This window comes from Chinchilla lanigera, unplaced genomic scaffold (assembly GCF_000276665.1).
Source record: "Chinchilla lanigera isolate Chin_1 unplaced genomic scaffold, ChiLan1.0 scaffold00007, whole genome shotgun sequence".
Classification (NCBI taxonomy): Eukaryota; Metazoa; Chordata; class Mammalia; order Rodentia; family Chinchillidae; genus Chinchilla; species Chinchilla lanigera.
The window spans coordinates 2,362,969-2,389,291 of NW_004955408.1; the positions used below are offsets into that span (position 1 = coordinate 2,362,969).

Below are 26,323 nucleotides of genomic sequence, written 5' to 3' on the forward strand. Positions count from 1 at the left end.
TAGGAAATAACAGCAAAACCACAAATTCAAAATTGCACATGGGGGACCTTCTATGGAACCCGTGGCAGTCAGGGAGGGCCCTGAGAACTCTGGCCCGGACCTGCCATTTACCAGCGAGATTATTTCAGGAAAGCCTCTGGTGCATAGGAAGCCTTCCACCAGTGTTAGCGCTGGGAAGGAGACAATGGAGACAGAGTTGCACAGTGGGAGTAAAATGCTATAATTTCGTGGGAAGAGGACATTTTGGTTCGCTGATCTGCAGTAGCTGAGATAATGACAGAGAAGGGGAACTCAGAGGGACTCTAAACACCATCTTTAGCTGCCGAGGTCTGTCCTCAAGTCGTAAGTAGCTCTCCGTAAGTTACACCCTGTCCTGCAGCCACGTCCTGCCCAGTAAAATGCCACTGGGGGTTGCACAATCCCTGCCTGCTTCCCCGTCCTGGATCCCCTTCTCCCCGCCATGGCGCCTCGCACAGCGGAGCACGGTTAGGAGTTGGAGACCTCTCCTCCTCCTTCCAGCTTGAGGAAGGGAAGCTCCCGGGAGGGATGCAAACTGTGGAGCCCCTGAGAGCGGGCCCGGACCCTGAGATGCACAGAGAGGGGATCTGCAGCTATGTTCCTGGAGACAGAGATAGGATATCAGTTAAGAACCCGGACAAGGTGGCTCTGGTCCCAACTCTGTCACTTGCCAGCCTGTGACTTCAGCCAGATGCCTTTACTACAGAGTTGCAGTTGTTTAACTACAGGATTAACGAGAAAATGCAGATGAAGCAAGCGGAGGAATGCCTATGCCAGATTGTGGGTGCTGTTGCCACTCCTGTCACTGGGTGATACCAGGACGGCTCCTGACCCCTTCCCAAACCCTCTGACCCGGCCTCCTCTGCCCTGGCCCCTCCTCCTCCACTGGCTTCTCTGGGCTGGAGGAGGAGGCTGGGCCCTCAGAGAGGAGGGAGGGGCCTTATTCCAGCCTCCCAGGGCACGCTCGGCAGAAGCCACACAGCTGGGCTTGCACCTGCTCCGGCCACCTTCCCACTGCCCGCTTCCAGCCCGGCCTCCGTGCTGTCCTGAGAGCTCCCTCTCTGCAGCAGTCATGCCTGGGACAAAGAATGCTGCGAGCCACCAGGAAGCTGCCACCTTCACCCTGGACCTTGTGCCATCTCCCCAAAGTACCAAGAAGTTGCAGAACAAGGATTCCAGTCTCTTGGATGGAAGCTCTTCTGGGTCCTCGGGTCTGGAGAAGGCCAAGGGCATAACGTGAGTGCTGTTCTCTGCCTTCCCGCGGCAGAGTGCAGATGTTTGCACGCTGGCCAGACTGTGGAGGAGGCTGTGTCTGCTCCTCAGCCCATGTGCAGTGGGGAAACCAGGAGCCAGAGGTGCGATCCGAGGTGGTGTCAGGTGACAGGACAGAGGGGCAGGAGAGGAAACAGAGAAGCCTTTAGGGAGATACGTGGGGCAACCAAGGCCCCTGCGCCCTGAGGCCTGAGGACGGGAGCTGGAGTCCGGGGCTGGCTCTCACGCCAGTGTTTTGTTCCTGGCCACTCGCGTTAACGTGCAGGAGGGAGCAGCATCCCCGGCTTCATGGAGGAGGCCGGGAAGTCACCTCCTGACAGCCAAGCACTGCGTCCTCCAGCAGCAAGGTCTCTCCTTCCGCTGAGAACTGCAGTGCAACATTGAAAAGCAGTGTGTGGGTGGCTCTGGTTTCCCCCACTTCCAGGGTAGGGTTCCTGGGAGAATATTTGTGAGCCTCTCCAAACCTGACACAGGAGGAGGCCTGGAAACAGGGGTCCAGCTCCCCTTCCCTGCGCCTGACCCGCTGGCAAACCAGTCCAGCGAGTTCAGCTGAGGCAAAGCGGTGCTGGGCGTGAAGGCGGAGAGGCTCTGCCGCTTTAAGACAGTCTGGACACCACCGCTGTAGCGGCAAGAGCGCTGGATCCGGCTCCAGAAGGTCCAAGTTCAAGTGGCGCTCTTGCTCCTCTCTGCTGGGAGTTTCTGACGAGTTGAAGGCCGACACTCACGGACACTACATACAGATGCGGGATGCTGTGCGGCCGGGAGGGGCAGCCCTCTCCACAGCCACCCTGCAGGGCCACTCCCTGCAGGGGAGACACAGTGAGGGCACTTGCGGGGTGCTAAGTGTTAGTGACCGAGGGCTGTCTGTCGGCCGGGGCCTCTTCTGCATAGTGGGGCTATTTCTCAATCAGAGGCCGCAGGGGAACCAACCAGCTCTGGTACCCTAAACAGACACATAGTTTTAAGGGCAATTTCAGCCTCTTAAGGATCAAAGCAGTCACAAGTGAGAGCCAGAGGGGACCTTGTCGCTTGGGGGCTGGGTGGGTGTGACACCTATGGGGTCACCCCTGGGTTAAGGGGCAGAACTCCTCGTGGCTGTGAAGTGATAGTCAGGCCTCCCAGAGTGGCCACTCAGGTGCCGGCAACACGACGCCCCAAGCGCAGCGCCTGTCCACATCAGCTTCTTTGAACACAGTGATGACAATCCGTGGTCACCGAAGGAGCTAGAGCTAGAACCTGGGTCTCCCAGCTCCCAGTCTGGACCCTGGCTTGACTCTGTAAGTTGGCTGGACGGCTGGAAGCTAACGGCTGATTTCCTAAATCCTTTAGTTAGAAAGTTCCTAAGTGACCCATTCGTCTTTTCCCAGTTGCAAAACAAGCCATGGCTGGGGAGCGCAGGGTGCAGTGCCCGGTCAGCAGTGTGGACACCCACAAGGGGAGAGGCACGCGGAGACGCCCCATCCCCCCCACCGCTCTCCTTAACCCTCAGCCAGCCCATGGGCGGGGCCTCGGGGAGCTGGAGAGCCGGAGGGCTTGACACAGAGACAGATGTTTGGGGCGGTTCTTTCCAATATCATTACTCCTAACATTTGCAGAGGTTCAAAGTTGAGCTCATCAACCAAGATGAGCAGCTAGTGACGTAGTGGCTCTGTCTTAACCCCTGGTTAGTCCAATTCCAAAGAAGAGGCTCCTTCCAGAACCCCTCTGCTGCTTTTCCGACTGTCTCCTAGCGGGAAGGCGCTTCTTGGTGATTCCCAAGTTCTCTGCGGTTGAAGGTATAAACCCAGCGCTCAGATACGAGGAGGCATAGACGCAAGCTTGGTTTATAATCCACTGGCAGAGAGCGCGTTTTCCCCCGATGCTTTAGAGACCTTGTCCTCTGGATCAACCTTCACCGTGGTCTTCAAGAGTGGGCGTTTCTGTTTTTGTGGGGGGCTTGGGGACCTGCCAGTCTCCAGCCTTGGCGCTCTGGACTGAGAGGAGAAAAACCTCCCGGAGCCCAATCCCCTAGTGACCTGGGTCATCTGGCCTGTTTATCCAGAAGTCACAGCAGCTTCTGGTTCCAGCCTGCTCCTTTCCCTTTTCCCTGTTTCTACCGCTGGTTTATGACCTTGGTCTAGCAGCTGCTTCCACACTGAGCTGCGGTTTCCTCCGTGATGAAACAAGGCCATCCCTTTACTCTCTGTCTGGGTCTCGGGAGGCAGCTCAGAAGGAGTGAGCGTGCCACCAGGACCTGAGGAAGCCCTGGGTTCAAACCGTGGCTCCCAGTTATATCCTTGGACAAATCATCTTTTTTAAAAAAAAAACCTCCATGCCTCCGTTTCCCCACCAGCCGAGACCTCATAGTCTTGACAAGAAGGTTAAATAATATGTGTAAAGTGCATAGCAGAGTGTCTCATCTAGTAAGCACTGCAAGGGCATGTTAGCAGCTGAAACTGGAGCGATTCTGGGCAAAGTGGGGTGCTCGGTCCCCTACAGGAGACCCAGATGGGCCACCTAGGGATTCGGGGATGGAGAGACCACCAGGAGTCACTCCCCAGCTTAACCGGGGCCGGAACGCTGCTGACTGCTGAATCCCCCCATCACCCACGCCGTGTCCTCACGCCAGCCCCTCTCCTTTAGAGGGTTCCAGACCTTGGTCCACCTGGTGAAGGGCAACATGGGCACGGGCATCCTGGGCCTACCGCTGGCCGTGAAGAACGCAGGCATCCTGGTAAGAGGGACGGCTGCAGGTGGCGCCCCTCAGACAGCCTCAGGGCAGGACGGAGGAGGGCTCTCACCACGGAGGACAGCCTGCGGGGCCCCTCTTTCTGGGCGGCAACGTGGTCCAGACCTGGCCTCAGACTCCCTGCCTGGGTCTGAGTTCTTGCCCCACCACAGGCTCTCGTGGGCTTGGCGGATCACCAGGCCGCTCTCCGGCTTCAGTTACCTCCTCTGTAAAGTGCAAGGGTTGAGCTATATCATGCTCCAATCATGCTCTATAGAGCCTGGGTCTCTTTGGGGAGCCCAACAGGGGTCACCAAGGGATACGTGGTCAGGACCTGGGTCCCCTACTCCCGCAACGCCCCTGGAGCTGCTTTCTGCACTCTGTTGGAATCCCACCTGAGATTATGTTTGAAAGAATAGCTGTTACTGCTAAAAATGCCTTGGAAGCGGTTTGTTGGGAAGTGTTCTGTCTCCAGTGGTCCCTGTATGAGCGAATCACTGCTCTTCATAAATCCGTTCTCTTCTCTCTGGCCCACCCCACCTCCGGGCCTGCAGATGGGGCCGCTCAGTCTGCTGGCGATGGGCTTCGTCGCCTGCCACTGCATGCACATCCTGGTCAGGTGTGCCCAGCGCTTCTGCCGCAGGTAGGAGGGCAGTGCCCTGGGCCAACTCCATGGGTACCCGGGTCATCCCCGACATACCCTACACGTGGGGAACATACTCTGCAGGGCTGAGGTGGGAGGATAGCAGGTTTGAACCCAGCCTGGGCAACCTAGAGATTTAAGGAGACCTGGCTCAAAAGAAAAAGGGGGTGGAGGTACAACTCAGAGCGAAGTCCCTAAGTCCGGTCCCCAATACAAAAAGAGTTTACTTCTTAATTTTCTCCAGTAAGGCCAAGGAAAGGAGAAAAGCATTCAAAGCCAAAGTGCTCGTCTCAGGCAGGTCTCTGTTACGTGCCTGGCTCCCCTGTGAATGGGATACAAATGATCCTTGCCTAACCCTGCCTCTGAGAACTGTCCTGAGGGCTCAGGGGTTTCTGTGCCCTCGGGAGTGTTTACTGTTGCTCTTGCGGTGTAGTAACTGCCTCTTTTGACAGGTAAGGAGAACACGGCACCACGGAGTGATTGCCAGGGGTCCAAGCGCTGTCAGCTCTCAGCCTGCACCCGTGTGCTCGGCACCCTCCGCTGTGTCTGCCTTGCTCTGGTCCCCGACGTTTGAGTGTGTGACCTGCAGTTGCGCATGCGCTCTCTCCTGCAGGCTGAACAAGCCCTTCATGGATTACGGGGAGACGGTGATGCACGCACTGGAAGCCAGCCCCAGCACCTGGCTGCAGAACCATGCCCGCTGGGGCAGGTATCCGGTTTGGGTCTTGTGCTCTGTCCCCAGAGGGGTGGGACATAGCAGGAGGAAACGCTGCTGCTCCCCCTGGAAAAGCCCCCCAAGCCCGTGTGGCACAGGATGTCAGACATTCCACAGAGAGCGGGTCGCTGGTCACCCCCTTTCCTGGACTACCTCCAGCGAGAGTGCACGCACTCCTTCATTACCCAGCTTCAGTGTTACTCCCATGTATTACTCCACCTTTGTCCAGCTGTTCCTGGGAATACCGTGGGGAAGCAGGCCAACAACCAGGACTGGTGGTCACAGAGCCCGTAATAACCGCCAGAATAAATGCGATAAAGGAGAGGAGGAGCAGTTATTACCAACTGATGGGGGGGTGCACGTGGCTGGGGGGCTCCCTAGGAGGGGAGAGCTAGCAGGCGTTCTGAGGAAGAAACCCCGCAGGATGAGGAATTACTCGGACCCAGGCAGGGCCTGGTGGGCCGTCCAGGGAGGAGGACGAGCCGCTGTGAAGGCCCGCCCTTCACCACGGCCAGGCCCTCACACAGACCTGTCTCCCAAGTATCTCCTGAGTCCAGGCCAGCTCAGGAGCTCAGCCACCGGCTGCATTGTCTTCCCTGTCCCTTAAAAAGGACTCTTCCTTCTGGGTCTCCCACACTCCTGCTCTTATCTGGGTCAAAGGCCTGTAAATCCCTTGGCATTCGCTCTCCGTCTGAGCCCTGAAGTAGAGCTCACCAGACTGTGAATGGGTGTCCCAGGGTCTTTTCCAATGTTTTGCTGGTCCTAACAGACATCTCTGTCCCGGCTTCTTCACCTCTGTTATTGAAAGAATCTCCTGTCGCCTCTCTCTCTCTTTTTTTTTTTTTTTGGTTTTTTTCCGGTACCGGGAATCAAACTCATGACCTCGCTCTTGCCAGGCCGGCGCTGTGCGGCTGAGCTAAATCCCCAGCCCCGTCCTGTCGCATCTCTCACTCCTCCAATGAACTCCATGCTCCTCAGCTCCAGACATCTGTTCGCTCCCTCTGCTGAGATGCTTTCTTTCTCCCCTTCCTTCTTCTTCCTTCTTCTTCCTATCCTCTATGTCTCTGTCTGTCTGTCTCTATCTGTCTCTATGTCTCCCTGTCTTTCTATCTCTGTCTCTATTCCTTTCTCTCTATCTCTGTGTCTCTGTCTCTCTGTTTCTCTCTGTCTCTCTCTCTTTCCTCTCTCTCTCTGTCCCTGTTTCTCTGTGTCTGTGTCTCTCTCTCCCCTCTCTCTCATTTTTTTCCCTAGGGACTCACTCAGGCACTGGTCTGTCCAAGAAGGCTCTCTGTCTGCCTATAATTTGAATAAAATGTCCTTTTTGCTGCAGCCCTTACAATATCACAGTGCTAATATCACATTGCTTACATAGTATCACAGGCTCTCTCACCCACTAGGCTGTGAAGCCCCAGGGGAGGGCCACACGTCATTTCTCTGTGTGTCCTCACCGCCTGAAGACACTTGGTAGGAAAAGTATTTTCAATGCTAAGGATAGCTGAGAAAGCCTCGGGTTTCCCGCCCTGGGCCAGCAGTGACCCCGGGGAGAGGGATGCCCGCAGCAGACCAGATTGGGGGCGACCCCTGGGCTAGAAGAATTTGACCATTCACTGCACTCCGCCTGTGAGGGAGTTGGAAAACCGCTGTTTACAAAGAACTACTGTTGCTTCACTTCTTACCCGCCTTTGTTGGTTGTGGTGGGAAGCCCGAGGGCGGCAGTACAGGGCCGCCAAGTTCTGGGGACAGAGGGCAGGATGGCAAGGAATGGAACTGAAAAGCCAGCTTTTCTCACCACGGGTTTTTCTCCCCTGCTCTCTTCCAGGCACGTGGTGAGCTTCTTCCTCATCATCACCCAGCTGGGTTTCTGCTGCGTGTACATAGTGTTTCTGGCTGATAATTTGAAACAGGTAGGCTCTTCCGGACAAGACCGGAGGGGGCAGCATGGAAGGTGGGCTCTGCTGCTGGGTAACACATTTCTTTGCTGCTGGGTAACACATTTGTGCAGCCCTTGGTTTCTCCTCAACACAGTGAAGGAAGTTTGAGACACTTTACCAGAGCACCCAGCCACCCTCAGCAGAGGCAGCTGCACATTTGTGCACGCGATTAATTTTGCCACAGTACCCTTTGCCCAGGACCTTGGGTTTGTCCTCAAGGTTGACTCTAAAATCCTGGGAAGGACCCTTGGGACTTGTCAGTCCTCTTTTCTTTTGGAACTCCACTGTAATAAGGGCTCTAAAGCTGATACGGGCCTGGGGTGCGTGTGTGCATGATGCCTAATCTTTGGGGACTTTTTCTGCCTTTAGCAACTTAGCCCATGGCTTAGTGGTGGCCATTCTCAGGAGTCCTTCTGACCTAAGCTAGACGTTATCTTGCCGCAATTAGAACAGAAGAATACAGGCACTAGCAGCAGCCGTCCTTCATCAACAGCTTACACAAGAAAAACTACTTTTTAGAGCTCTTTTTCTGCTTTTGACAGTAACACCAGAAATTTAGGAAGAACAGAAGCTGGGCATGATGGCGCATGCCTGTAATCCCAGCACTCGGGAGGCAGAGGATCGTTACTAGTTCAAGACCAGTCTGGGCTACAAAGTGAGCTCAAGACCAGTTTGAACTGCATAGTGAGACCCTGTCTTGACCAATTAAAAAAAAAAAAGAAGAAGAAGAAGGAAGAACAGTAAGGCCACAGAATTGGCCTGATGGGATGGGCTGTGTGTTCCACCAGCCCGTGAGCTCCCACGGGGACACTGCCTCACCACAGCCCAAGCCATGGGCCCACTGACACGGACTGGGCCCACTAGAACTGTAAGGCAAAACAAGTCTCTCTCCTTGAAAAGCTAATTATCTCATGTACTCCATCGTCACACCAGAAAGCTGACCACACGACTGGTTACCATGCGGCAATGCCCTTACATTCTTAAATGATATTTTAATACTTTCATAACACAGGGTCTCCATCACATAGGTGGACCATAACACAATCGCTCATCTACGGCTAGAGAGTTTATTTATTTACTTTTGTTTTTCTACCACTATAATCTGCTGTGGGACACACGAGTCTTTCACAAGTCTTTGTGCAGCCCTTTATTTCCTTCTTTGTTGTTGTTGTGTGCTGTTCTTTGTTGTTTTTGTTTATTTGTCTTGGGGACAGAACCTAGGGCCTTATACATACTAGGCAAGGGCTCGATTTCTGAGCTATGCCTGATATTAAGCTGTGAAATTACTGAGTCAGATTTTGATTGTTTCGAAGGCTCTTAAAGCATGCTGCCAGCCTGCTCTTCAGAAAATAACCCAACATCCGTGGACCTTTGTGATCCTCTATGCCTATTATTGGCTATTGGTTTATTTACCAGCTATGTTTTTTACCAAAGCAAGCATTGTTTTGAGGAGTTTATGGACTAAGTGGGATACGTTCTAAAACATAAAATCAAAACATCACTGTGATATTTTGGTGCCAGATCAGCCTGCCGTTGGCAGCACCCTGGGTCCAGGAGCTGCCTCGCTGCCTCGTGCGCACCTGCAGAGTGCGCTGGTGTCTCCCTCCCGGGTGCCCGTCTACACTGGGCATGGATGGGCAGCTGGGAGGGAAAGTGGTGGCCACCAGAGCGGGAGAAGGAATAGGCAAAAACCTAGACCGGGGGACATATGGGGCTTGTGCAAGGGAAGCCACAATTGCTTACAGAAGAAAGAGCCCGCTAAGAGAAAGCAAGCACCTTGAGCCTGGGTAGGGCCGTGTACAGAGACCCTGGAATGCCCACTAATCGCCCAGGTGTTCTTCCTACCATCGTAAGGTATTACAAGGACTCAAGACTTACTGATTCATATTTACGTCTCCATGGTGCATATTAAGTGGAAAGGGGATTTCAAAACAAGTTGGTGCTATGATTGCTATTTTATAAGATAGAGTGTGTGCCATATGTATAACTTGTGACCTTGTACACAAAATACATAGATGAATGGATTGCAAGGTGTCACCATGACTGCCCATGTGCACAGAAATTAACAATGCTTTAATATTTCCTTATTGCTTAACTCTGGTTTCTAATTGTTCCATTGCATGCACAATTGTATTGCTTGTACCCGTTAGGTCATGGGCATTCTAAACCTACATTCACTCATCAGTGACTCTGCCAGAGAGGTCTACATGCTGTGCATTTAGGGCAGGGTGCTCTTGATTCTTTCTCATTACTGTGAGTGCAGGATGTGAACAGTCTCGGTGGGTGCATTCAGGGGTGTTAAATGTTCTGTAGTGGATGGCCCAATTCATACAAGGAAGAGTTCTCTCATCTAAAATTCTAGTATTGAGCCTGGTGTGGTGGTACACGCCTGTAATCCCCATACTTGGGAGGCTGAGGCAAGAGGATTGCCACCAGTTCAAGGCCAGCCTGGGCTACATAGTGAGTTCAAGGCCAGCCTGAAATACATAGAGAGACCCTGTCTCAAAAACAAAACAAAGCAAAAAAAATCTAGTATTGGTCCAATTAAAAGACACTAAAGGTTTGGGATGAGGCTCAGTGGTAGAACAATGGCTGAAGTTCAGTTCCCACAATGCAGTGCGATCAATCAATCAATGAATCAATCAGTCAGAAAAGGAGATAGTAATTAGAGTCAGCTAAGAAACAGTAAAGGGTGGGTCTTTTAGTGAAAAAGCCGAAGAAACAGATTCTGGGGAATGCAGTCAGAAAATGTGCCTAGAGGAAGGATTTAGTAACTCATAAAATGACAGAGAATTAGAAGGTAGTACTCAGGAAACAACACAGCAACTGGACAGAACCACTATCAAGTACCCTCCCAAGGGGTCCACTCTTCCAGTTAATTTTTACCCTTTCTATTTCTGTCCTTCTGTGGCTTGACTTGAGATTTCCATTCAGACTCCTGGCAGAGATTGTAAAACACCAGCTTTAGCCAAAGGCTCTGCCATCGGCTGTGATTTATGGCCCTCCAAAGCTGCACTCGGGTGGCACATAAATCAGTGCCAAAGGCCAACAAACCCCTGCCATAAGCCTAGTCATTAAATAAATTGTTACTAGATGTATTTCGGTAGCCTCCTTTGAAGAAATATACTGCACAGGGTTTAAAACAAAAAGTTCTAAATTCAGCCTGACTCTTGTCAAGGAAGTCTGATTACGAGCAGCGCGCTGAGCTCACCACGCAGCCAGATCTATTTTCTCTCTTGCTTTTCCCGTCCCTTCTGCAGGTAATAGAAGCTGTCAATGGCACAACCAACAACTGCCGCAGCAACGAGACGGTGACCTTGACGCCCACGATGGACTCGCGTCTCTACATGCTCGCCTTCCTGCCCTTCCTGTGGCTGCTGGTCCTCCTCCGAAACCTCCGCGTCCTGACCATCTTCTCCCTGCTGGCCAACATCAGCATGCTGGTCAGCCTGGTCATCATCACCCAGTACATCGCCCAGGTCAGTGCACGCCACACAGCGGACACCACTGGAGGCGTTTGCGTAGGAATGGACCAGTGTCTAGGTATCTGGGGCCGCCCACGGAGGGGTGAGTGTGTTGCTCACTCTTCAGCCTAGTACGCACCTCATTGTAAAATCACTTCCCCGGGAGTGTCTGTGCTGTTCACCTAGCCAGGTATGGACTCATCCATGCTACTCCGCCAAATACTTGTTTTTATGTTAAGTTCTGGCTTTCAAAAATATTGCACTTGCTTTGTAAGGAAAACACCTTGCTGAGTAAACTACAGACCATTCCTGCGCTGACCGGCCAGCAGTAAAAGACAGGAGAGAAGTAGCTTCTTGTACCATAGTCTCATATCCTCTGGGCTACAGTTCCCTGCACCCAAAATTACCCCTAAGGAACACTGTAGGAAAAATAAAAAGACCTAATAGTTAGTGACAGAAGTGTAAACAGATTCTCAAAGACCATAAACAAATCTATTACAATGTTAATGACCATATCTTTGGGTTATGGATATTAAATTTTCCCTCAATTTTCCCCCTATCTTTTCTAATTTTTCTTTGGTAGTAGACAATACTACCTAGGCATGTAAGCCCCAGAAAATCCTTGCTATATCCCGTAATCTTCAGAGACCACAAGAGAGAATAAAAGTTACACTGTCCAGGGAACTTAGTAAAAATAATAAATGACACAAACATTTTAGAAAAACTACAGGTCAGTGTTATACTCCTTAAGAGTTAATGATGGATTCTACAAAACTGAATTTCCAAATGAGATAGCTACTTCTGATTTATGTTTGGACAGTTCCAGAGATTATTCAATGAGAAAAATGTTTCTGTGATATTTCACATCCTGGGTCAGCGGGCACATAGCGTATTTACTCTGAAAACATGCCTCCCCTTCAGCTTACTGCCCACGGAAAAAGAAAAGGGGATTTTCACATTTCACTGTTACTTTGGGGTTCCTGGTGTAGTCTACAGCTACAGTGGCAGCGATACCCAAGACCAGTGGCCACAGGCCTTTTAAAGTTGCTGTAGCGCTGTAGGCCAGCTCCAGCAGTGATGTGTGAGATTCCTCTGGAGGCTTCTGAGGGACAGAACTCCCGCCCTCTCTGAGATGCTCGCCTTCAGGATTTGACGGTGCCCTGTTAAAATCCATGGTGATGGTTGCCTACTTGCTTTTGAAGTTTTCTAAACATCCTGACACTCAATTCAAAAGAATTCAGTTCTCCTCCTGGGCTACGTCTCTCCCAAAGGAGCTCCCACGCACTTTCAGAGTGGCGCTGGCACGGCATTTCTCTCTCCTTCAGGGAATTCCAGACCCCAGCCGGCTGCCACTGGTGGCGAGCTGGAAGACCTACCCGCTCTTCTTCGGAACAGCCATCTTTTCTTTCGAAAGCATCGGCGTGGTGAGTCTCAGCCGGGCTGATCGCCTGGCACTCCGGAAGCAGGGAGAGCTCTGAGTCTGCATCCTGCCTGCTCCCTTTGGGCCTGCTGGGAAACACGTGGGTGAAAGTCACCCCGGCCTCACTTGGGGCCATGTCACTGGCAGAAGAAAATCAGGTTACAACAGAGAGGCTGTCACAAGGCAGTCTTATTTTTGTCTCAGTGTGTCTAATTAAGTGTCCATCTTCCTGTCAACCTGAGCTTCCTAATCGTAATCTTTTAAAACTAAGACGAACAGTGGCAAACAATTTAAATGAAAGAATTTGATTAAATATGAAGTCCTAAACTGAAAAGAATTGTATATTTACATGGAGTACTATTAGTCTGTACTTCTACATTGGAGGAATGGTAGTGCTATCCATATATTTTTAATTTACTTTTGACTTGCATATGATAAAATTAACTTTAGTGGGTATACATTCTTTTTTTTTTTTTTTATTTTCCTTCCGGTACCAGGAGTCGAACTCACGACTTTGCACTTGCCAGGCAGGCACTTTTGCCACTGAGCTAAATCCCCAGCCCCACAGGTATACATTGAAAAGTGCACAGTCATAGACACACGAAGATCAGGGCACAGAACGATCCTTCCACCCGAACAACTCCTTCACGACTTCTGGTCCACTTCCCCACCCCTAACCCTGCACCACGGGCTGGTCTTGGCCGCTGTTGTTTTACCTTTTCTAGAATGTCATCAGCATGAGGTCAAGCAGTGTGGTGTTCTTGAGGCTTGGTCTCCCCTCCACTCAGCCTCCCACATTTAGGATCATCCACGTCACTGCTGACTGGTGGCTTCTTCCTCTCCACGGCAGGGCGGGAGCATGTTTTATCCGCCTCCTGCTGAAGAGCATCTGAGTTGTTTCTATTTGTGACAATTATGAATAATGCTCCTGTCGCACTGTGTACAGGTTTTTGTGTGAGCATAAGCTTTTATTTCCTTAGGAATAGGTTTACAAAGTCACGTATTAACGTATCTTTGATTTTTTTTGGTATCACTTTTTTAAATTTTATTTTAAAGAGAATAAAAAAACAAAAATGATACAGAATTTCAAAACAAGATGATGGTTATTATATTGCATTTTTTGTTATCTTCACAGTAGTTGCTCAGATTACCAGATATAGGCATGTAAGACTGATCAAACACTATAAACACTAACTGTTCCTTTCAATGAACTAACAGAAATTAGTAGTATAATTATCTTAACTACCATGTGTATGTGTGTGTGTGTGTGTGTGTGTGTGTGTGTGGAATATATACATATTCCTTCTTTTCTCCTTTCTCCCATTTCAGTTGATCTTTCCTTTTAAGCAGTTTCTTTCAATTTCACAGTATCTGTTGTACCTTTTGGATATTATTTACTTTTGCAGTTTCTTACATACTAGGGAGACAATAGGATGTTTACACATGAGTCTGGTTTATTTCACTTATGAGTATGGTCTTGAGTTGCACTCACTTACTGATAAAAGCCTTGAGTTTATCTATCTTTACAGCTGAGTAGTACTCTGTTGTATGGAAATATCACATCTCTTTTATCCATTCCTCAGTTGAAGGGCATTTGGGTTGTTTCCAAGATTTAGCTACTACAAATTGTGCTGCTACAAACATGTGTGCATATATATTGCTGTGGTGTGATGTTTTTAATTCTTCTGGGAAAACACCCAGAAGGGGAACATCTGGGTCGAATGGGACTTCTACTCCTAGCTTTTTGAGGAATCTCCACACTGATTTCTAAAGTGATTGTACCAGTCTACACTCCCACCAACAGTGGAGAAGCGTTCCTTTTTCCCTACAGCCCTGCCAGCATTTGTTATTGGTTGACTTCTTGATGATAGCTATTCTTTCTGGGATGAGATGGAATCTCAGTGTTCTTTTAATTTGCATTTCTCAGATGACCAATGATGTTGAACATTTTTTCATATATTTATTTGCCATTTGCATTTCTTTATCTGAGAAGTGTGTGTTCATCTCAGATGCCCATCTTTGTATAGGGTCTCTGAATTTTGGGGGTCTGATTTTTTAAATTTTTTATATGTCCAGATAGAAGTCCTTTGTCTGATGGACAGTTGGATAACAATTTTTCCCAATTTGTGGATTTTTTTTTCAATTTGTTGGTGATTTCTTTTGATGTGCAAAAACTTTTTAATGAGATCCCAGTTGTTGATTCTTTGAAGTATTTCCCAGTTTGCTTTTTGTTCATGAAGTCTCTGCCTACCCCTATGTCGTCAAGATTTGGACCTATTTTCTTTTCCAGTAGATTTAGTGTTTCTGTTTTAATATTTAGATCTTTGATCCATTTTGACTTTAGTTTAGCTCATGGTGATAGACATGGGGTATCTGACTTTTTAAGAAATTACCCAGCAGTTTTCAGAATTTTTTTCCCATCAGGATGTAGGCACATGCCAGTTGTCCTGCATCTGGGCTAGCACTTGCCTGTTGTTTTTGTTTTGGGGGTTCTTTTGTTTTGTTTGCCATGCTAGGCATGGAACCCAGGGCTCCTGCACATTAGACAAGTGCTGCGCCTCTGAGCTCTGACTCCAAAGCCCAAGCTGATCCTTCTGAAAAGACGAGGTTCAGGGAAGCCCATTGTTTCTGATATTTCTGTTTTCCTCAGACTATTTCTACGTCTTTCCTTTTTTCTAACTTCTATTTTTGTTAGCCCGTGTTTGTGGTACATAATGATTACACCCATTGCGGGGAGCTGGTGCACATGCACAACACATCATAATTTCTTTATATCCCCTTCCTTCCCCCACATCCCTCACCTCATGGTCCTTTTCCAATTTGCAAAACATCCATCTGCCTGTGTCCTGTTATCTGTCTTTTATTTTTCTCCTTGATCTATTTATGGCCTGGTTTCTCATCTAAGAGAAACCATGCCACCTGTGAGCTTGTGTGTCTGATTTATTTCATTAACATGATCTCAAGGTGCATCTATTTTCCTACACATTACTCAGGTTTATTCTTCTTTATGGCAGAGTAGTACATTTGCACTACTACTTGGAAGTAGTTCGCTTCCAAGATTTAGCTATTATGAATTGTACTGCTGTATACACGGGTATGCATGTATCACTGTAATATGATGCCTTTAACTCTTTCAGGAAGATACCTAGAAGTGTACTACCTGGGTGAAATGGAATTTCTACTTTTAGTTTTTTAAAGACTCTCCATACTGATTTCCACAGTGGTTGTACTCTTATACATTCCCACCAACAGTGTAAAAGGGTTCCTTTTTCCCCAGTATTCACCAGTATTTGTCATTTGATTTCTTGATGGTAAGCATTCTTTCTTAAGAAGAATCTCACCATTGTAGTAATTCACCAGTATTTGCTTCACTTATGAGTATGGTCCTCACCAGTATTTGTTATTTGATTTCTTGATGGTAGGCATTCTTTCTTAAGAAGAATCTCACCATTGTAGTAATTTGCATTTCTCTGGTCTTTAATTTCTTTCATGAGTAGTTTGTTGTTTTTAGTGTACAATGCTTGTACCTTCTTGGTTAAATACATTCTTGAGTATTTTATTCTTTTTGGTGCTATTGTAAATGGAACTGTCTTTCTGATTTCCTCTTCAGACTGTTCCTTACTGGTATATAGATATATGACTGATTTATGTACATTTATTTTGTATCAGGCAACTTTGTCAAACTTGTGCAGTAGCCAATAGGGCACCTCTCTCCTTCCCTCCCTCCCTCTCTCTCTCTGTCTCCTTTTGTTTTGTTTTGGGTTTTTTCCTTGTCTGATCAGCTGGACAAGAATTTCTAGTATAATGTTAAATAAAAATAACAGATACAATCATGTTTGCCTTATTCTGGATCCTAGGAATGCTTTTATTCTTTCACTGTTAAATGTGATGCTCACCTTAGATTTCTTTTAGATACTTTTTATTGGGTTGCAGATGTCCTTCTATTTCTTGTTTGTGAAGTATTTTATGAAATGGTGTTGAAATTTGTTAAATGTTCCTTGTGCATCAATTCAGGAATTTAAGTGATCATATGTTTTTTCTCCTCTTCCTTCTATTAGTATATTAATTTATTTCATGTATTGAATACCTCTGCACTCCTGGGGTCAATTTCACATGATCGTGATACAAAATCCTTTTAATATGGCTCCTGGGTTTGGTCTACTAGTGTTTTATTGAGGAATTTTGCATCTATATTCATAGGAATGTTGACCTATATTTTTGTTTCTTGCAATATACAACCCTGTTTATTTTATCTTGTTTTAATTTATGTTTCTTAGAAGCAACATATAGTTGAGTCCAGTTATTTAATTCATTAATAATCTTTATCCTTTTATTGGTACCGTTAGACCACTTGTAGTTAATGTAATTATTAGGACTGGATTTAAGTCTGTGTTTTATTATTTGTTTTCAGTTCCTTTTGTTTTTCTTCTCCCTTTGTGCCTTCTTCTGGATTATTTGATTTTTTTGAGGTACTGGAGATTGAACACAAGGCCTTCACACTGAGCTACAGCACAAGCCTTTGTTATTTTTTTATTTTGAGATAAGGTTTCTGTAAGTTTCCCAAGCTAAGTGCAAACTTGCAATCCTCCTGCCTCAGAGTGTGCCACCCTGCATGTCTCCCATGCTTTCTAATGTCCCTTTAATTTACCTACCAACTCTTTAACTATATATCTTTCTAAAAATGCTTTTAGTGGTTATTCTAGCAATGATAACATACATCTACAGCTGTCCACAGTTTACTTTGAGTTTATATTTTATTTTTGCTAGTAAGAGGCACAAATCTTACTGTCATGGTTTATATCCAGATGTCCCCCCAAACCCTCATGCACTCATAGGCAAGGCTTTGGGGAGGTGACTGGATCTTGGGGGCTGATACTCATCACTGAATTAGTCCCCTGATGAGTTTCTAGCTGACTTGTGCTAGGGGGTGGAGTCTGGTAGGAAGAGGGGGCTGATGGGGGGTAGGGCCTGGGAAAGGTTTATCTCTTCTCCTCACCTCCCTTCACTCTCTGTGCTTCCCACCACCATACCATGAGCAACACTTCTGTGCCATCCCCTCTGCCAGGACACGCTGCCTTGGAGCCAGCCCGCTATGGACTGAAACCCCTGCAAACTGTGAGCTACAATAAACTCCTCCCTTAAGTTGTGGGCGTCAGGTATTTTCCAGAGGCGATGAGGAATATGACTTAGATTCTGATACCAAAGAAGTGGGGCCATTGCTGTGACACTACCTAACCGTGTGGTTTAGAAGGCTTTGGAATTGATTCTTGGGAGGGATTTGGAAAGGTTTGGAGATGCCAGCAAATAAGCAGCCTTAGACTGCTATGAGCCTTCCTGGATGGGAGATTCTGGTCAGAGATCAGAAGACCAGAATGGTGAAAGAAATGCAAACAGTAAAGAATGGCCTCAGGAGGTTTCTGTAGGGAACAAGGACTCCATTGGCTGTTGGACTCTAAGCCATATGTGTTATGCTCTGGCAGAAAATTTGTCTACACTTTGCTCCTGTCCTGAGACTTTGTGGGAGACCTGAGATTAAGAGCAGCAGACTAACCTGGCAAAGGAAATTTCAAGACAGTAAAACATTCAAGCTGTAGCATGGAGACTGCTTACTGCTTTTAGCCAGGTTTATACTGAAAACCAAAAGCAAACAACACAGCTGAATATTTTAAAAAGTTTTGAGTTTGGCCAGAAAGGAAGCTCAGGTAAAGTTGGGGCCTGCAAAGATGAACCAGAAGAGAGCTTGGTTGCTAAAAAGATTAGCATGAAAAAGAAGCCAACTACTTTACAACAGAACAACAGGAAAAGTGGCCTAAGGGCCATATCAGGAAAGAGCAAGATTCTGCACTTTCGCCTGCAAAAGACTGCTTTGAGAAGAGAGTCCCAGAACACTTTGTTGGAGAAAGGCCACCTAGTGAATCAGTTCCCAGGGATTCAGTTCACCTGTCCAGCTGTCCAGGCAAATGAAGGCCTCGGTGAGCACTGGCAAGACAGAACAAAGGCCAGCAACTACTCCAGCTGGCAGCAGACATTGGCATCATCCACAGGTGTTACTTTTAGGTACATGCAGAATAAAAGAGTTGTGGGGTCGGGAAGGCTTCCACCCGGATTTCAGAAGAAGGCCTGGGAGGCCAGGCAGTGTGTCCCTGAGAGTGCAGTGAGTGAAGCTGGGAGAGTGAAGGAAAAGGTGCAGTGGAGACCCCAAAATGTTGGGGAAACCAGGAACATGGATTATCTGAGGAAAGCTGCCAGGGTTGAGCAAAGCCAGCCCAAGAAAGAAACCTTGAGGGTTAAAACTGCTAGCAATGCTGTAGGGATGGGGCCAAACAATTTGGAGCTCCTATATTGGCCACATTTTGCTCTGGGTGCTGGACATGGAACTATGGTATTTAACGTTTTCCCTGCTTGTTTCTTGCTTTGTTCCCATTCCTTTCTATTTCCTATTTCTCCCTTTTGGAATGGGAATGTTTCCCCTCTGCCATTGTATGTAGGTAGTGTTTAACTTTCTTTTGATTTTTACAGGGTCTGACAGCTAAGAGTTTGATTTGAGTGTCAGAGGAAACTTTGGACTTTTCAGCAATGCTGAAACTGTTAGCACTTTGGCAACTCTTAGAGATGGACTAAGTGTGTTTTGTATAAAGGGATGCACTTGAGTCTTTGAGGGCTGGGGATGGAGACACTTATCATCATATAGCTCTCTTTCATTTCCTCCTTTTATATTAGATTGCCATGTGTATTACATCTATGTCCAATAAACACCACCAGAAGCCAGGCATGGTGGCACACACCCATAATCTTAGCTACTTGGAAGGCAAGAGGATGTAAAGTGCAAGGTCAATCTGGACAGTTAGTGAGACTCTGCCTAAAAAGAACTATTCATATTATCATTATTATTATTATTATTATTATTATTATTATTATGCCATTAAGAAAATGCAAAAGAAAACAATTCTGAGCTATCACCTTACTCTAGTAAGAATGGCTATTAAGAACACAAAAACAAGTGCTGGCAAGGATTTGGGGGAAAAGGAACCTTTCTACATTGCTGGTGGGGATGTAAACTAGTACAACCACTATGGGAGAATCAGTATGGAGATTTCTCAAAACACTGAAAACAGAAATTTCATTTCACATAGCTATATTTCTCTTGGATATATTCCCAAAAGAGTTAAAGCCATCGTATTACAGTGATATTTGCCTATCCAGTTTATAGTATTGCTATTCGCAATTGCTAAACCACAGAAATAGCCTAGGTGCCCCATCAACAGAAAAACGGACAAAGGAAATGTGGCATATATACACCATACAGTACCACTGAGCCATAAAGAGGTCGCTTACAGGAAAATGGAGAGACCTCAAGGCCATAATCTTAAGTGAATCTCCATTAACATTTCTTTGAGAACAGGTCTATTAGCAAAAAAAAAAAAAAAAAAAATTGAAATTTTTTTTTTCTTCTGAAATTTTTTTTCTGAAATTGTTTTTATTTTCACCTGAAAGGCACAATGTTCACAATATTGAATCCTAGGAGTTTTTCCATCAGTTTGAAAACAGTTTTTGTGCCTTTTGCCTTCCATCATTTCTGTTTTGTTTGTTTGTTTGTTTCTTTGTTTTTTTCCGGTACCGGGAATCGAACTCATGACCTTGTGCTTGCCAGGCAGGCACTGTGCTGCTGAGCTAAGTCCCCGGCCCCATCATTTCTGACAAGAAGGCTGCAGTTGTTTGAATCATTGTTCACTCTGTGTAATACAGTTTTTCTCAGGTTACTTTCGTGATTTTTTTTAATCACTGGTTTTAAATAGTTGTATGTGGCAAAGTTTTCCTTTGAATTTGTTCTAAATGACACTCAATTGATTAAATCTGCAAATGTATGTCTCTTTCCTGAGTTGGAAAGTTTTCAACCGTTACTTTTCCAAGTTTTTTCCCAAACCAACCTTTACTCTCTTCTCCTTTTGAGATTCCAGTGGCCTAATCATTAGACCTTTTGTTATATATCTCACGTTTCTGAGAATCTGTTCAAATTTTTTTCTCTGTTTAAATTTGATCATTTCTTTTTTTTTCTTTACTTTTTTTTTTATACAGTGTCTCACTATATAGTTCAGGCTGGCCTTGAATTCATTATGTAGCCCAGACTGATCTCATACTTGGGGCAATCCTCCTATCTCAGCCTCCCTAGAGCTGGGATTATAGGTATACACCACCACACCTGGCAGATTTGATCATTTCTTATTGATCTGTTTTCAAATTCACTGAGTGCCTTCTGTCATCTACATTCTGCTATCAAGCCTTTAAAGTAAGCTATTTTTAAAGTTGTTATTTCATTTCCAGTTCTACAATTTCCATCTGGTTCTTTCACATTACTTTTACTTCTTTTCTGAGAACTTATTTTGATCCATTTATTTCAGTAGTGTTTTCCCTTACTTTATGAAGCATGATTACAATAGGTACTTTAAAGTCTTTGTTTGATCTTTCCAACATTTGAGTCATCTTAGGGTTGGCATCTGTATTGGTCAGTTTTTCTATTGCTGGAACAAAATACCAGATACCCACATTGTAAAGGAGGAGAGGTTGATTTTGGATCACAGTTTAAGAGGTCCAGACCATGGTCTACTGGCTCCCAGGTAGACACGTTGCAGCAGAAGGACATGGTAGAGCAGAGCTGCGAGTTCCTGGTAGCTGAGAAGCAGAGTCGGGGAACAGAACCGGAGACGACATCCTCCAAAGACACAGTCCCAGTGAGTCGCTGCCCTGTGCACGTGAGGGATCAACCACTGAGGAGTGAGAACAGCACCTCCATAGCCGGTCTCCTCTCCAGGCATCTCTCTGTCCACTGTAGTGTGTGATCACACCCAGCTGGCACAGGCTCTACTGTCTCTTCCCTTGAGAGTCGCTGAGGTTTCCCTGGCTCTCTGCATGTTGAGGGTAAAGCAGTCTGCAGTAATTCAGCTCTCAAAGCCTGTGCTCTGCTGCTTCACCTCAGCGCGACCCGTGTCAGCTCAGAGCTGCACCCAGGACCTCGTGCTCAGCAATCGCTTTCTGCAGTTGCCTCCTCCGCTCTCCCGCATGCTCACCAGCTCCCGCCATCTCTCTGCTCTGGTCTTCTGTCTAGGAAGCCAGGATTGTACTTTTCCTGCACTTTCACATGTTCCCATGGCTCAGGAACTCTGCCTCTAGAGTTAAACACTCACAGCAAAGAAAGAGGAAATAAACAATAGAGATGCTTTCCAGAACCCACCTCATGGCAGACAACCTCCAGAGCCTCGTAAGCCGCACCTAGAGAAAGAGCCCCACGTGGCTCAATGCTCTGCTCTCACCACCTTGACAGTCCTGACTTTTAAACAAGGCACACTGAGTTTTCATTTTATACTAAGCCCTGTAAGTGATGTACCTAGTCCTGACTTCCCTACATTCTTCAGATTCCCGGAGCCCATTTTCCCAGGTCCTGGGCTCAGAGAGAAGTACTTCATCTCAGATCTTTAGGTGCCTGTGTGAACACCACAGTTGCTGATGCAAAACCTGGACTGGCCAAGGGAGAATGACCTAGAGAGAACAGAAAAATAGGGACTGTTCAGGCTCTGTCTCTCACAGCGGTCCTTATTCCCCCTCTGGCCAATAAAAAGGTTTCTCTTAGAGTGTTTTGTTTTGTGTTGTTCTGTCTGTACCGACTGCGTAGTTTTAGGATTTGGACTTCCTTTGAGTTTAAATTGGGAGATAGAGAAGAAAAATCAGGAAACTCACCAATATAATGCTCAGCCATATGCAGAAACTGGAAACTTGACCTTTATTTCCCTGCACAAAAATCAGCTCAAAATGGATCAAAGACTTTAAGGTAAGACCCCAAACTCTGAAACTACTAGAAGAAAACACAGAGGAAACACTTCAAGATATTGGTGCAGTGGTTTTCTGGATAAGAACTCCAAAGCACAGCAAACAAAAGCAAAAATGGACAAATGCAATTATTTCAAACTAAAAGCTTCTGCACAGCAAAGGAAGCAAACAAGTGAAGAGACAGCCTAGAGGGTGGGAGTATCTACCAGCTACTTGACAAGTGGTTGCTATCCAGGATATACAGGAGCTCAAGAAGCATCATAACAGAAACCCCAAGTACATTTGTATTTTACAAAGAATACAAATGGCCAACAAATGTATGGAAAAATGCTATCATTAGTGTTCAGAGAAATGCAAGTCAAAACCACAGTGAGGTATCGTCTCACTTGGTTAGAATGGCAGTTATCCAAAGAAAGAAAAAATAAATGTTAGTGGGAATGCGGGGCGAGGAAGCCTTTATGCCCTGCTGGTGAGAATGTAAATTAGCACAGCCATTGTGGAGAACAGCAGAAGCTCCTCAAAAGCTAACACTCAATCTACCGGGTGACCCAGCCATCCCACTTCTTGGTGTATAAGTAAGAGAATGCAGTGAGCACATCGAAGTCACACTGTCGATCCTGTGACTCCGGCAGCACTATTCACAATAGCTAAGATATGGAATCAGCCTATGTGCCGTTCAATGGTGAATGGAGAAAGAAATGGGTATGTACACATGATTCAGCCCAGAAAAACAAGGAAATCTTGTCCTTTGCAGCAAAATGTGTGCAACTGGCAGTCATTGTGTGAGATGAAGTAAGCCAGACACAGAAGGATAAGCGCCTACTCTCTTTCATAAAAGGAAACTAAAAAATGTCAACCTAAAAGCAGACCAGTGATAACTAGAGATTGGCAGCGGGGGAGGGGAGGACTGGCTGTGATCAGTCCATGCTGTATTTGTGTATGGAGATATCTCTTAATGTGTAAATTAATACATGCTAATAAAAGGTTAAGTAAGGACTACTGCTGTCTGGACAGAGTGCACCTCCTGCTGGCCAGAACTGGCTTCCCCAGGGCCCTGGGCTCTTTCATCCGGGTAATCTGTGAATCTCCTGGAGGCCCAGACTCATCTTGTAATTCTGGGCCTTCCTTTTCTTTTCCTTTTCCTTTTCCTCACTTCCCCCCTTTCTTTCTGGCCTGTTTTTTTTTTCTCCTTTTCCTCTACTTCCTTTTTCTCCTCCCTTCTTTTTCCCTTTATTTCATTTTTTTCTTTCATGGTGGCAAAATACACCTAGTATCAAATTTTCCGTTTTAACTACTCCGATGTGTGGGTTCAGCAAATATATTCATCCTGTTGTCCAGCCAATGCTACCATCCATCTCCAGAATGCTTCTCATCTTGGAAGGCTGAACCTCAGTGCTGAGCAGTAACTCCCACCCCTTCCTGCCTCCAGTCCCTGGAAACCCCATTCTGCTGTCTGTCCCTATGTATCTGACTGCTCCAGATCCCTCTTCTCAGTAGGAGCCTTATTATCTGTCATTCCGAGGCTGGCTTGTTTCACTTATCAGAATGTCCCCAAGGTTCATCCGTATTATAGCATATATCCAAATTTCCTTCTTTTTGAAGGCTAAATAATATTCTTTTGCACAGGTATACCACATTTGTTTATCCATTTTCTGTTGGTGGACACTGGGATTGTTTCCATTTTTTGGCTACTATGAAAAATGCTTGTATGAACATGAGTGTACAAATACCTCTTCGAGTCCCAGCTTCCAATTCTTTTGAATATATTCCCAGAAGTGGTGTGCCTTTCTCTTATTTATATATTCATGGTGTTGTTTTGTCGTCGATTAGTTGGTTGTCTCACTTCCTCTCTCCTTGCACTGTGATATTCCTCTAGGTCCTGCCTCTGGAAAACAAGATGAAGGATGCCCGCCGCTTCCCTGCCATCCTGTCTTTGGGAATGTCCATCATCACCACCCTGTACATCGGCATCGGGGCTCTGGGTTACCTGCGCTTTGGAGAGGACATCAGAGCCAGCATAACCCTTAACCTGCCCAACTGCTGGTACCTTCGCGGACTCTCAGGTGGCGGGACTGAGGGCTGGACGGAAACATGGGGCCTCTCCCTCCTCCCCCCACACCCGGGAGCCGAGGTCTGGACAGCTGAGAGGGGAGAGGCAGCACTGTCACTGCAATCCTGGGCTCCCCAGCTCATCCTTTGGCAGCAGCCTCTCAAACTGAGTTCGGCTGTATCAGCCCAGGGGGATGGAGGACGTGACCCGGAAGAGAGGACAGAAGTGAGAACCGCTGGTCCCCGAAAGAGAGAAGGGACGAGTGCCGGAGGAGGGCGAGAGGGAGGCGAGCCTGGGGCGGCAACGCTTCCAATGCTTCCAGTGCTGCTCACTGAGCCTTGTGACCAAGTCTGGCTTGGCACGGCCAACGGTGCACATCCCCTCCATCAGGGAGGCCAGGCTAAAAAGGTGTAGAGCAAACACCCACTTGGGGGAACCGCTGGATTCTGTAAGCATTTGATGTCCAGTGTGCCCAGCTCATGGGACAGTGTGATGCCACCAACTCCCACAGGGCCGTGTTTCAATAGACGCAGGACCCCACACGCCCCTGTGCATCATTTTCTCCTGCACAGAGACAGGTCATTGATTCCAGGAGGCCTCTCTTTTTAAGCAGATGGTCATTTGGAGGTCTAATTTGCCCAAATGGGGCTTGTCCCCAAGGTTATAAATGTCAGTCATCAACCAGCTACTACACATAGATGCCAGTCTAGACATATTAGGGTGTGGACTATGATCGTGGAATTCTGTCTTCATCAGCAATGGGGTAGAGGCAGAGAGGGACATAGTGAATGCACACAAACTCTACCATATCCTCTAGAGTAACAAACTGGTCTTCGAGATTGTGTGTGTGTGTGTGTGTGTGTGTGTGAGAGAGAGAGAGAGAGAGAGAGAGAGAGGGGGTCATACTACATAGTTCGGGTTGGTCTTGAAGTCACTGTGTGGCCCAGGCTGGCCTCCAACTCATAGTGAGCCTCCTGCCTCTGCCTCCTACATGCTGGGATTATAGGCCTGTGCCACCATGCCCGGCGAGGCCTTGGAGATTTCTGAGCAAAGAAGGCACAACAGAATGAGACAGCAGGGCCAGGCACAGCGGTGCATGCCTGTAATCCCAACTACCCAGGATGCTGAAACGGGAGAATCAAAAGTTCAAGGCCAGTCTGAGCAACTTAGCAAGATTTTTTCTCAAAATATAGAGAAGTGAGGGTGCAGCTCAGTGGTGGAGTGTGTGCCTGGGTTCAATCTCCAGCACTGCCACACCAGAAAAGAAAGAAAGAAAAGGGACAGCAGGGAAACTGGCTGCCCGATAACAGCTCTCAGTACTCTGGGTCGCAGTCCCAACTCCACGGCAGACTGACTTACACTCCTGGCTAGTTTGCTTTGCCCCTCCGAGCCTCAGTTTGCTCACCTATGAGGCAGAGCTATCTTGCGGGTTATGTTGGGCCATGTCTAAGAGCATCTGAGTGGTGGTACCTGCTCAGAAGAGAGGATTTCAAAGCATCAGTAGTGCTTGTATTTCTGGAAAAGAAGTACACAGGATGCTCCAGGGAGCAGGACTGGTGTAAGCAGGAAACACAAAAACACAGAAGTTATCCCTCTTTAAGGAGTGACCTAGACACACACACACACACACACACACACACACACACACACACACTTCTCAAACGTGGTAAATGGCTCTACTAGGTTAGTGGGCTAAAGGAAAATAGTTATATCCATGAGCTCCTGAGAGAACTCGTGTCTCCTGAAACTGCACACCCTCTTTCTCTGTCTTAAAGCCTGCCAGCAACCTTGTCTCCCTAACCCAGCCCTCAGCCCTGGCCTCCACACGACCCATTTATGCACTGTCTCTTCCCCTCAAGACTTGGGGCTCTGCAGCTCTCTCAAGCAAGCAGGAGCTCTCTCTCTGAGAGCTGGGTGTATGCTGAGGGCTTTGGGGACCCAGAGAATTTCTAAGGACTGACAGAGTCCAAAAAGGACCAGGATCTTTTAGATCCAGGGTTTTCATTGGCTGAGTCTCCCTGGGAAAGTGTCTAGCTGGGCCTCGCTCCTAAACTCTGAAATCAAGCCCCAAGTGAGAGGGAGGCAAAGGTGCCACGCAGGCCCGTACTCAAGTCTGCTGCTCCTCATTAGAGGTGACCTTGCACCCGTTTGCACTGAATCCTTTGTGCTGCCCTCCGCTTTCACCGTGTTTTCTGCTGTGATTTCCCCAACTCGTAGGCGGTCCATCTCCATCGTTTTCAGACGGGGCACAGCAGCCCCGGGGGTTATCCCAAGGGCAGAT

At 47.3% G+C, this 26,323-nt stretch overlaps 1 protein-coding gene across 4 annotated transcripts in view; it reads left to right on the forward strand.

The window, feature by feature from the left end:
• The first annotated feature begins 447 nt into the window (after positions 1-447).
• The window catches only part of Slc36a2 (solute carrier family 36 (proton/amino acid symporter), member 2), a 28,795-nt gene continuing 2,919 nt past the window's right edge, over positions 448-26,323 (forward strand). Inside the window, exons 1-8 of one of the 4 annotated variants that reach the window (XM_005376052.2) lie at positions 450-1,254; positions 3,913-4,003; positions 4,552-4,640; positions 5,254-5,349; positions 7,175-7,259; positions 10,547-10,765; positions 12,076-12,174; positions 23,869-24,035. In XM_005376052.2, the coding sequence (XP_005376109.1) occupies positions 1,091-1,254; positions 3,913-4,003; positions 4,552-4,640; positions 5,254-5,349; positions 7,175-7,259; positions 10,547-10,765; positions 12,076-12,174; positions 23,869-24,035 (1,010 nt within the window). In that variant the 5' untranslated portion in view covers positions 450-1,090. Of the gene's footprint in view, positions 1,255-3,912; positions 4,004-4,551; positions 4,641-5,253; positions 5,350-7,174; positions 7,260-10,546; positions 10,766-12,075; positions 12,175-23,868; positions 24,036-26,323 lie in introns of all 4 variants that reach the window. The other 3 variants (XM_005376053.2, XM_005376054.2, XM_005376055.2) reach the window with 3 other exon arrangements.